Source organism: Tachyglossus aculeatus, chromosome 2 (genome assembly GCF_015852505.1).
Source record: "Tachyglossus aculeatus isolate mTacAcu1 chromosome 2, mTacAcu1.pri, whole genome shotgun sequence".
Lineage (NCBI taxonomy): Eukaryota > Metazoa > Chordata > Mammalia > Monotremata > Tachyglossidae > Tachyglossus > Tachyglossus aculeatus.
In genome coordinates this window covers 164,053,521-164,066,122 of record NC_052067.1, presented here as the reverse complement: position 1 = coordinate 164,066,122, position 12,602 = coordinate 164,053,521, and the positions used below count along the sequence as shown (strand labels likewise).

General features: G+C 47.0%; 1 protein-coding gene and 1 non-coding gene across 5 annotated transcripts in view; one reads left to right on the top strand and one right to left on the bottom strand.

Annotated features, from left to right (window-relative positions):
- The window catches only part of STK38L (serine/threonine kinase 38 like), a 177,764-nt gene extending 167,640 nt beyond the window's left edge, over positions 1-10,124 (top strand). For 3 of the 4 annotated variants that reach the window (XM_038772818.1, XM_038772826.1, XM_038772834.1), the window contains exons 14-15: positions 2,893-2,984; positions 9,713-9,840. In XM_038772818.1, the coding sequence (XP_038628746.1) occupies positions 2,893-2,984; positions 9,713-9,840 (220 nt within the window). Of the gene's footprint in view, positions 1-2,892; positions 2,985-9,712 lie in introns of all 4 variants that reach the window. The other variant, XM_038772844.1, reaches the window with a different exon arrangement.
- Positions 1,743-1,824, bottom strand: TRNAS-CGA. The gene has a single exon. It is a non-coding gene; the product is annotated as a tRNA-Ser (tRNA).
- Positions 10,125-12,602: the final 2,478 nt, after the last annotated feature.

Sequence of the window (12,602 nt, the reverse complement as noted above, 5' to 3'; positions counted from 1 at the left end):
AAAATGGGGATTGAAACTGTGAGCCCCATTAGGGACAGTGTTCACCTCAATTTGCTTGTATCACCCTTGTACAGTTCCTGGCACATAGTAAGCACTTAACAAATACCATTATTATTATTATCATTATTATCAGGTTGGACACGGTACCTGTCCCATATGGGGCTCACAGTCTAAGTAAGGGGGAGAACAAGTTTGAAATTCCCATTTTACAGATGAGGAACCTGAGACACAGAGGAATCAATCAATCAATCAATCGTATTTATTGAGCGCTTACTGTGTGCAGAGCACTGTACTAAGCGCTTGGGAAGTCCAAGTTGGCAGCATATAGGGACGGTCCCTACCCAACAGCAGGCTCACAGTCTAGAAGGGGGAGACAGAGAACAAAACATATTAACAACATAAAATAGAATAAATACATACAAATAAATAAATAGATTAATAAATACGTACAAACATATATAGAGGAAGTGAAGTGACTTGCCCTAGGTCCCACAGCGGGCAAATGGCAGAGCTGGGATTAGAACCCAGGTCCCTGACTCCCAGTTCTGCCCCGGCCCGTTAGGCTACATGGTTTCTCTGTTGATTTCATTTTTTTTAAAGCTGCTCTCACATACACGTTTTTACTTTGCAAAGAAGTCTCTCTTTTTCCTCAAAACCGTAAATAAATAATAATAATAACGATGGTATTTGTTAAGCGCTTACTATGCGCCAGACACTGTTCTAAGTGCTCGGGTAGATACAAGATAATTGGATTGGACACAGCCCCTGTCCCACTTGGGGCTCACCGTCTTAATTCCCATTTTGCGGATGAGGGAACTGAGGCACAGAGAATGATCTGGGGCCCAACTGGTGACAGTCTCTATAAGTTGCCAGCTTGTACTTCCCAAGCGCTTAGTACAGTGCTCTGCACACAGTAAGCGCTCAGTAAATACAACTGATTGATTGATTGACAGTCTTCCAGTCAGCTGGCTTGGGAGGGGCCAAGGTTTGGGGCATCAGTCATTGACCATGAGTCCTCAATAGAAGCAACGCGGCCTTGTGTTGCCAACTTGTACTTCCCAAGCGCTTAGTACAGTGCTGTGCACACAGTAAGCGCTCAATAAATACGATTGATTGATTGATTGTGGAAAGAGCTCAGGCCTGGAGAGCAGAAGGATCTGGGTTCTAATCCCAGCTCTGCCACTTTTCTGCTGGATGAGCTCGAGCAAGTCACTTCATTTCCCTGGGCCTCAGTTCCCTCATCTGGGAAATGGGGATGAAGACCGTGAGCCCCACATGGGATACGGACTGGGTCCAACCTGATTAGCTGGTGTCTACCCCAGTGCTTAGCACAGTGCTTGGCACGTAGTAAGCACTTAACAAATACCATAAAAAAATAAAACTTGCCAATACGTTGTCTAAGCTTCTCAGGACTGTACGTTCGTTGTGGGGAGGGAATGCGTCTGTTTATTCATTCATTCAATCGTATTTATTAACGATAACGACGATGGCATTTGTTAAGCGCTTACTATGTGCAAAGCACTGTTCTAAGCGCTGGGGGATATAACGTGATCAGGTTGTCCCACGTGGGGCTCACAGTCTTAATCCCCATTTTACAGATGAGGGAACTGAGGCTCAGAGAAGTTAAGTGACATGCCCGAGGTCACACAGCAGACATGTGGCGGAGCCGGGATTCGAACCCGTGACCTCCGACTCCAAAGCCCGGGCTCTTTCCACTGAGCCACACTGCTTCTCAAGGAATTCGCTGCGAGCAGGATACGAACCTGCGCAGGGAAGCCCCATTGGATTTCGAGTCCAACGCCTTAACCACTCGGCCATCACGGCATTTTGAGCATTTACTGTGGGCAGAGCACTGTGCTGAGCGCTTACAACAATAAGCAGACACACTCCCTGTCCATAATGACTTTACAATCTAGAGAGGGGGGAGGCAGATATTAATAGAAATAAATGAATTTATAATAAATTAGGACAGTGCTCTGCACACAGTAAGCGCTCAATAAATACGATTGATGATAAATGACAGATATGGACGTAAGTGGTGTATGTGGGATCTAGAAAGAGGGATCTAGTCAGGGCAACGCAGAAGGGAGTGGGAGAAGAGGAAAGTGGGAGCTTAGTCAGGGAAGGCCTCCTGGAGGAGATGGGCCTTCAATAAGGCTTTGAAGGTGGGGAGAGTCATTGTCTGTGGGATTTGAACAGTGCTTTGCACATAGTAAGCGCTTAATAAATGCCATCATTATTATTATTATTATTATTATTTGAGGAGGGAGAGCATTGCAGGCCAGAGGCAAGATGTGGGCCAGGGGTCGGCAGTGAGAGCCCACTGTTGGGTAGGGACCGTCTCTATATGTTGCCAACTTGTACTTCCCAAGCGCTTAGTACAGTGCTCTGCACACAGTAAGCGCTCAATGAATACGATTGAATGAATGAGACAGGCGAGATGGAGGTACAGTGAGAAGGTTAGCCCCAGAGGAGCAGAGTGTGCGGGCTGGGTTGTAGGAGGGGGCAAGGGGATGGAGGGCTTTAAATAATAATAATAATAATTGGCATTTGTTAAGCGCTTACTATGTGCAAAGCACTGTTCTAAGCGCTGGGGAGGATACAGGCTGATCAGGTTGTCCCACGTGGGGCTCACAGTCTTAATCCCCATTTTACAGATGAGGTCACTGAGGCCCAGAGAAGTTAAGTGACTTGCCCAAGATCACAGCAGACATGTGGCGGAGCCGGGATTCGAACCCGTGACCTCTGACTCCAAAGCCCGGGCTCTTTCCACTGAGCCACGCTGCTTCTTAATGCTCACTGCACACAGCAAGCGCTCAATAAATATGACTGAATGAAGAAGCTTCGGAAAATGTCCTATCGCTACTTAACGTTTTAATTTTGCATTTCTAGGGAAAGACCGGCTGCAATTCCCATAGAAATCAAAAGCATCGATGACACTTCGAACTTCGATGAGTTTCCCGAGTCTGATATTTTACAGCCCGGTAAGATGATTTTTCCCGATGGTTCTGGGATTTTTTTGTTTGGGTCTGTGGTACTCGTTCAACGTTTGCTGCGCGTCAAGCGCTGCTCTAAGCACTGCCGAGAATCATGCTGGTTCTTGGCTGAGTACAAAATGAAACTTTTCTTGATGGCTTTACTGTCATCTGTCATTTTAAAATGGCTCACGACTAGACAGTAGCTCCTTATGTGTTGGAATTTTCACATTTACACAGTAAAAGTAAAATACGATTGACGCAGAAAAGTGAGTTCTTTCTCACCACAGCAAATTGAATTTGGTTTCTCAAAAGGCTCAGATCAATGCCACTATTAACGTACTATAATAATAACGATGGCATTTATTAAGCGCTTACTATGTGCAAAGCACGGTTCTAAGCGCTGGGGAGATTACAATCATGTTGTCCTACAGGGAGCTCACAGTCTTAATCCCCATGTGTTAGAATTTTCACATTTACACAGTAAAAGTAAAATGCGATTGAGGCAGGAAAGTGAGTTCTTTCTCACCACAGCAAATTGAATTTGGTTTCTCAGAAGGCTCAGATCAATGCCACTATTAACGTACTATAATAATAATGATGATGGCATTTATTAAGCGCTTACTATGTGCAAAGCACTGTTCTAAGCGCTGGGGAGGTTACAAGGTAATCATGTTGTCCTACAGGGAGCTCACAGTGTTAATCCCCATGTGTTAGAATTTTCACATTTACACAGTAAAAGTAAAATACGATTGAGGCAGAAAAGTGAGTTCTTTCTCACCACAGCAGATTGAATTTGGTTTCTCAAAAGGCTCAGATCAATGCCACTATTAACGTACTATAATAATAATGATGGCATTTATTAAGCGCTTACTATGTGCAAAGCACTGTTCTAAGCGCTGGGGAGGTTACAAGGTAATCATGTTGTCCTACGGGGAGCTCACAGTCTTAATCCCCATGTGTTAGAATTTTCACATTTACACAGTAAAAGTAAAATACGATTGAGGCAGAAAAGTGAGTTCTTTCTCACCACAGCAGATTGAATTTGGTTTCTCAAATGTCTCAGATCAATGCCACTATTAACGTACTATAATAATAATGATGGCATTTATTAAGCGCTTACTATGTGCACAGCACTGTTCTAAGCGCTGGGGAGGTTACAAGGTAATCATATTGTCCTATGGGGAGCTCACAGTCTTAATCCCCATGTGTTAGAATTTTCACATTTACACAGTAAAAGTAAAATACGATTGAGGCAGAAAAGTGAGTCCTTTCTCACCACAGCAGATTGAATTTGGTTTCTCAAAAGGCTCAGATCAATGCCACTATTAACGTACTATAATAATAATGATGATGGCATTTATTAAGCGCTTGCTATGTGCAAAGCACTGTTCTAAGCGCTGGGGAGGTTACAAGGTAATCATGTTGTCCTACGGGGGGGCTCACAGTCTTAATCCCCATGTGTTAGAATTTTCACATTTACACAGTAAAAGTAAAATACGATTGAGGCAGAAAAGTGAGTTCTTTCTCACCACAGCAAATTGAATTTGGTTTCTCAAACGTCTCAGATCAATGCCAGTATTAACATACTATAATAATAATGATGGCATTTATTAAGCGCTTACTATGTGCAAAGCACGGTTCTAAGCGCTGGGGAGGTTACAATCATGTTGTCCTACAGGGAGCTCACAGTCTTAATCCCCATGTGTTAGAATTTTCACATTTACACAGTAAAAGTAAAATGTGATTGAGGCAGAAAAGTGAGTTCTTTCTCACCACAGCAGATTGAATTTGGTTTCTCAAATGTCTCAGATCAATGCCACTATTAACGTACTATAATAATAATGATGGCATTTATTAAGCGCTTACTATGTGCACAGCACTGTTCTAAGCGCTGGGGAGGTTACAAGGTAATCATATTGTCCTATGGGGAGCTCACAGTCTTAATCCCCATGTGTTAGAATTTTCACATTTACACAGTAAAAGTAAAATACGATTGAGGCAGAAAAGTGAGTCCTTTCTCACCACAGCAGATTGAATTTGGTTTCTCAAAAGCCTCAGATCAATGCCACTATTAACGTACTATAATAATAATGATGATGGCATTTATTAAGCGCTTGCTATGTGCAAAGCACTGTTCTAAGCGCTGGGGAGGTTACAAGGTAATCATGTTGTCCTACGGGGGGGCTCACAGTCTTAATCCCCATGTGTTAGAATTTTCACATTTACACAGTAAAAGTAAAATACGATTGAGGCAGAAAAGTGAGTCCTTTCTCACCACAGCAGATTGAATTTGGTTTCTCAAAAGCCTCAGATCAATGCCACTATTAACGTACTATAATAATAATGATGGCATTTATGAAGCGCTTGCTATGTGCAAAGCACTGTTCTAAGCGCTGGGGAGGTTACAAGGTAATCATGTTGTCCTACGGGGGGCTCACAGTCTTAATCCCCATTTTCCAGATGAGGGAACTGAGGCCCAGAGAAGTTAAGTGACTTGCCCAAAGTCACACAGCTGACAAGTGGCGGAGCCGGCATTTGAACCCATGACCTCTGACTCCAAAGCCATGCTCTTTCCACTGAGCCACGCCGCTTCTCTATAATGTACTGTAGTGAAGCAGTGTAGGGACCGTCTCTATATGTTGCCAACTTGTACTTCTCAAGCGCTTAGTACAGTGCTCTGCACACAGTAAGCGCTCAATAAATACGATGGATTGATTGATTGGTAGAGCGCTGGCCTGGGAGTGGGTTAAAATTGTGAGCCCCATGTGGGACAGGGACTGTATCCAACCCGATTTCCTTGTATTCACCCCATCACTTGGTACAGTGCCTTGTGCATAGTAAGCGCTTAACAAATACCAAAATTATTATTATTATTACCTTTAAGCACACACAGTAAGCGCTCAATAAATACGATTGAACGAATGCATGAATTTAAGTGGCCCTTCCAGCTAGAATTTGTATCCACCAAAAGAAAGCTCTAAGGTTCCATTTATACAACACGTACGTACACGGAAACGTACGTTCTAAAGGTGATTACGGAGACATTTCCGAGAAATAATCTACGTACGAAACGATTTCTTGGAAATGCTTTGGAAATCGCCTTTAAAAGATTTTTTTCCCCTGTCCTCTCAAATCAAGAAAATAGTATGGGGAAAGTAGATTTTAGTATATAATAATGATCATTGTGGTATTTGTTAAGCCCTTGATATGTGCCAGGCACTGTACTAGCGCTGGAGCGTATACAGACAAATCAAGTTGGACACAAGAGCAGATTTCTGTCACAATTGATCAGTGGGCTTTATACGTTCAGTAATATCGGAGAAGCAGCGTGGCTCAGTGGAAAAGAGCATGGGCTTTGGAGTCAGAGGTCATGGGTTCAAATCCCGGCTCTGCCACTTGTCAGCTGTGTGACTTTGGGCAAGTCACTTCACTTCTCTGGGCCTCAGTTCCCTCATCTGTAAAATGGGGATGAAGACTGTGAGCCCCACGTGGGACAACCTCATGACCTTGTATCCCCCCCAGCGCTTTGAACAGTGCTTAAGCGCTTAGTACAGTGCTCTGCACATAGTAAGCGCTCAATAAATGCGATTGATGATTGATGATTGAACACTTCCTATGTACAGACCACTTTACTAAGGGCTTGGGAGAGGACAAGACGACACAGTTGATAGATGCATTCCCTGCCCACGCCGAGCTTACAGTCTAGAAGGAGAGGCAGACATTAATAGGAATAAGTAATTGATAATATATATATAATTTATCAGTACATCCGTAATCGAGGGCTTACCGTGTGCAGACCTCGGTATGAAACAGTTGAGCGGGGAAAATAGAGTTGGCGTCTCTGATCCCCACCGTCAAGGAGCTTCCAAGCGCTTAGTACAGTGCTCTGCACACAGTAAGCCCTCAATAAATACGATTGATTGATTGATTTCAGGGTTCTAGGAAGTCTGTCCAAGTCCAGGTCATGGGTTCTAATCCCAGCTCCGCCGCTTGTCTGCTCTGTGACCTTGGGTAAGTCACTTCACTTCTGGGCTTCAGTTCCCTCATCCGTAAAATGGGGATTGAGTCTGTGAGCCCCGTGCGGGATAGGGACTGGGTCCAACCCGATTAGCTTGTATCCACCCCAGTTCCTGGCACCTAGTGAGCGCTTACCAAATACCACAATTATTGTGGTTATTCCAGTCTAGCAGGGGAGAGTGACACTAAAACCATTGCGGGTAAGGGAAGGAGCGACAGACCATCGCCTCCACACAATTGGGCTAGAGAGAAAAATTTGGACCTTGGACACCTCGGGCCAAACCTTGACCCCCCCCCCCCCAAAAAAAAAAAACACACTGGGATCCAGCAGGTTAAGTTCCCTTAAAACCCTAACAGAAAGATCATGGGTAGAAAGAAGAGGTGGGTTTTCTTTGCAGCGTTGGCTCTCCCAGAGCAGTTTAGAACCACTGGCTGTGGGTTTTGTAATAGTACTTGTTAAGCGCTTACTCTGTGCCAGGCACTGTACTAAGCACTGGGGTCATTACGAGCTAATCAGGTTGGACACGGTCACTGTCCCACGTGGGGCTCCCCGTCTTCATCCCCGTTTTCCAGATAATAATAATAATAATAATGATGGCATTTATTAAGCGCTTACTATGTGCAAAGCACTGTTGTAAGCGCTGGGGAATTTACAAGGTGATCGGGTTGTCCCATGTGGGGCTCACGGTCTTAATCCCCATTTTACAGAGGAGGTAACTGAGGCCCAGAGGAGTGAAGTGACTTGCCCAAAGTCACACAGCTGACAAGTGGCAGAGCCGGGATTTGACCTCTGACTTCAAAGCCCGGGCTCTTTCCGCTGAGCCACGCTGCTTCCCTACTTCCCAAGCGCTTAGTACAGTGCTCTGCACACAGTAAGCACTTAACAAATGCGACAGAATGAATGAATGAATGAAGCACTGTTCTAAGCGCTGGGGGGGGTTACAAGGTGATCAGGTTGCCCCCCAATAAGGTAACAGAGGCCCAGAGAAGTGACGGTGACTTGCTCAAGGTCATACAGCAAGTAGTGGAGATGGGATTAGAACCCAGGTCCTTCTGCTTCCCAGGACCGTGCTCTATTCACTAGGCTACACTGCTTTTTTATGGTATTGATTAAGCGCTTACTATGTGCCAGGCACCGTACTAAGCGCTGGGGTAGATAGGAGCTAATCACGTTAGACACAGTCCGGGTTCCACATGGGACTCACAGTCCTAATCCCCATTTTCCAGATGAGGGAATTGAGGCCCGGAGAAGTGAAGCGATTTGCCCTGGGCCACACAGCAAGTAGTGGAAACGGGATTAGAACCCAGGTCCTTCTGCTTCCCAGGCCCGTGCTCTATTCACTAGGCTACACTGCTTTTTTTATGGTCTTGATTAAGCGCTTACTATGTGCCAGGCACCGTACTAAGCGCTGGGGTAGATAGGAGCTAATCACGTTAGACACAGTCCGGGTTCCACATGGGACTCACAGTCCTAATCCCCATTTCCCAGATGAGGGAACTGAGGCCCGGAGAAGTGAAGCGACTTGCCCGAGGCCACACAGCAAGTAGTGGAAACGGGATTAGAACCCAGGTCCTTCTGCTTCCCAGGCCCGTACTCTGTTCACTAGGCTACACTGCTTTTTTTATGGTCTTGATTAAGCGCTTACTATGTGCCAGGCACCGTACTAAGCGCTGGGGTAGATAGGAGCTAATCACGTTAGACACAGTCCGGGTTCCACATGGGACTCACAGTCCTAATCCCCATATTCCAGATGAGGAAACTGAGGCCCGGAGAAGTGAAGCGACTTGCCCTGGGCCACACAGCAAGTAGTGGAAACGGGATTAGAACCCAGATCCTTCTGCTTCCCAGGCCCGGGCTCCAGCCACTGAGCCACGCTGCTTCTCTCCTAAATCTTCTCTAATTACATCAAAGTAATTATGGGTGGGAAACGGCAGGGTGGCTTAGTGGAAAGAGCCCGGGCTTGGGAGTCAGAGGTCATGGGTTCTAATCCTGACTCCGCCACTTGTCAGCTGTGTGACTGGGCAAGTCGCTTCACTTCTTTGGGCCTCAGTTACCTCATCTGTAAAATGGGGATTAAGACTGAGCCCCCCGTGGGACAACCTGATTCCCCTATATAATAAAAATGGCATTTGTTAAGCGCTTGCTATGTACAAAGCACTGTTCTAAGTGCTGGGGGGATACAAGGTGATCAGATTGCCCAGTGTGGGGCTCACAGTCATCATCCCCGTGTTACAGATGAGGTAACTGAGGCTCCGAGAATCAATCAATCAATCAATCATTTTTATTGAGCGCTTACTGTGTGCAGAGCCCACTTTTGGGTAGGGACTGTCTCTATATGTTGCCAACTTGTACTTCCCAAGCGCTTAGTACAGTGCTCTGCACACAGTACGCGCTCAATAAATACGATTGATGATGATGATGCAGAGCACTGTACTAAGCGCTTGGGAAGTACAAGCTGGTTAAGTGACTGGCCCCAGGTCACACAGCAGACATGTGGAGGAGCCGGGATTCGAACCCATGACCTCTGACTCCAAAGCCCGGGCTCTTTCCACTGAGCTACGCTGCTTCGCCTCCGCCGGCGCTTAGAACGGTGCTTGGCGCGTAGTGAGCGCTTAAATAAATACCGTTATGATTGTTATCCTGCACGGGGCTAATTTGGAGTTTTTACGTGTGCCTCTCCCCTCTTCCCTCCTCCCCGCCAAACCGTCCTCTCCAGTGCCCAACAGCACCGAGCCGGACTACAAATCTAAGGACTGGGTTTTCCTCAATTACACGTACAAGAGGTTCGAAGGGCTGACTCAACGCGGCTCCATCCCTTCCTACATGAAATCCGGGAAGCTCTGAAGGGCCGGATACCCGCCCGATCCCGGGAAGAACTCAGGACTCAGGTAGCCGGTGGCGGCCCCGGGCCTCGCTCGGCCCGCTTAGCAAGACACTGAACTAGCCCCGGAGACCGGACACGGCGGCTCCCGCGAGCAATCCCGCGGGCCTAGGGTTTCGAAGACTACTACGGGAATCAGTTGGCAGTGCCGGCTGGCTTCTTTTTGTGTTTTTTTTTTTCCAATATTTGACTATTTTTGTTAACTTTATTAGACAGAGGTACTGGAATAAAAGCACCGTAGACATCCCTTCGTATCCGCGCTGCCTACGCACTTATTAAGGTCCTTCCCCGCCTCCGTATACCGTGGCTTCGTACTGTAACCGTTCCGATGGGCCCGGGAGAACCACGGCACCCTCGGCTAACCCGTAAGCAGCGACGTAGGACCATTATTTTACCGCTTCCCTCCCGGGTTTAGATAACCGATAGAAAAGCCATTTCCCAGAGATCCCGTTGTTAGAACATTTCCTCCCTCCCGGTTCGGACCTTCCCAGAGGACGACGATTTACCCAGCGGTTTTAGGAGACGCAGGAAAGGCTGCTTTTTGGAAACGAAACAGGTCGACCGTTGAGCGGTGAGGTATTCTGTCGACTCCTGTCGAGAGAAAATTCAACCACGGCCGTTTAATCGCCAACACTAATCGGTTCACGATCCGTGTGCCCGACCCGTATGATCCTAGGGAGACGTATCGTGTTATGTAAAATGGCATTTCTTGGAGCGAAAGGAATCTCCGGTGGTTTTCCCGGAGACCGTGGCATTATTTCGTTTCGGTGAGTCGGGAGCCGGGGAGTGACGATCGAAGGCCGCTTGTAGAACTAGCGTATTTTTATTAAGCTATTTTTTTAGAAGATTTCGCTTAGGGTCACGGCAGCGGACCTGCAGGTATCCAAAGTGCTGTCTGCCTTGGGTTCTGGAAAGGTGAGAGACTGACATATCATCATCGCTCGATAACCTTACTCATCAGACGGGTCTCACTCGTATCACCGTGCCGTGATTTTCTTACTCTCCAAACGTACCAAAGATACCAAAATGGATGAATGTGTGCAAGAGAGTTCGGTTTTATTTTCCCGTGGGGACGAATATATGCGGACGCGAGAGGGTTTTGATAGAGGTTAACTTATTCAAGGGAAATGTTATTCACGCGCATCACTGTGGTTTAGGGGAACGGGTTTGAGGAAGCCAGGGCTGATCGATTATGGGGTTTTGGGGGTGGTAGTCGGGAGGCGTCTGGTGGCCAACTCAAATCTCGTGGCTTCTGGCAGAGCATTTTTGCCTCGCTTAGGATTTAGAGCCGCTTTTCTAGCTCCGTATCTCAGTTCTAAAAATGACCGGTCCTGAGCGTTCAGAGTTTCCTAAGAACCTAACGGATAAAGCAGAGTTACACCGCGGCCAGGGCCACCCTAGTTTCCAGCTCCCTGATGACCGCCCTCACCCCTTAAACAGATGGACTCCTAAACATATTGGACGCTGACCTTAATTGAGAATTAAGTACTCTCCGACTGGCTTTTTTGGGTATTTTCCCGGGCGGAGGGAGCGATAGAGTAGCGGCGTGCGAAAGGACGAAAGCTTTGGAAAGAAGTCTTGCGATCTTTTATCGATGCTTTTATTTTATTGCTTTTATTTTATTGCTTTTATTGCTTGAGCGCTCACTGTGGGCGGGGCACTGTACTAAGCGCTTGGGAGAGGATGATGCAACAGAGTCGGTTGACACGTCCCCTGCCCACAGCGAGCTTACGGTCCAGAGACCGTTGCGAGGTTGCTGCTACTTCACGCCCCCGCCCACACTTGAATGAGTGTCCTGACTTCTTTTTTTTTTTTCCCACGGTATCTGTTAAGCGCTTACTAGGTGCCAGGCGCTGTACTGAGCGCTGGGTAGATGGAAGCTAATCAGGTTGGACACGGTCCCTGTCCCACGGGTCCCTGCCTTGATGGGGATGTTGGAGAGGGGAGGTTTCCGCTCCCTTCTTCGGCCTCCCCGAAAATTCCCTGAGTCTGCTGCCAACTCAACTGCTGCCCTGGCTGGGACTCCTACCATCGTCACCATCATCATCATCATCATCATCAATCGTATTTATTGAGCGCTTACTATGTGCAGAGCACTGTACTAAGCGCTTGGGAAGTACAAATTGGCGACATCTAGAGACAGTCCCTACCCAACAGAGGGCTCACAGTCTAAAATATGTTTAGGAGTCCACCGTAATCAACACCACTGTCATCTTAGAGAAGCAGCGTGGCTCAGTGGAAAGAACCCGGGCTTTGGAGTCAGAGGTCATGGGTTCAAATCCCGGCTCCACCAACTGTCAGCTGTGTGACTTTGTGGGCCTCAGTTCCCTCATCTGTAAAAAATGGGGATTAAAACCGTGAGCCCCCCGGGGGACAACCTGATCACCTTGTAACCTCCCCAGCGCTTAGAACAGTGCTTTGCACATAGTAAGCGCTTAACAAATGCCATCATTATTAGTAGTATTATTATTATCTTCACCGCCATCCCTCTCACCAAAAAAACCCCACTATCACCACCACTACTGTCCGCACCGCCCACCACCGTAGAAGCAGCGTGGCTCGGTGGCAAGATCCCGGGCTTGGGAGTCAGAGGTCGTGGGTTCTAATCCCGGCTCTGTCACTTGTCAGCTGTGTGACTTTGGGCAACTCACTTCCCTTCTCTGCGCCTCATCTGGAAAATTGGGGATGAAGACGGTGAGCCCCACGTGGGACAACCAGATTACCT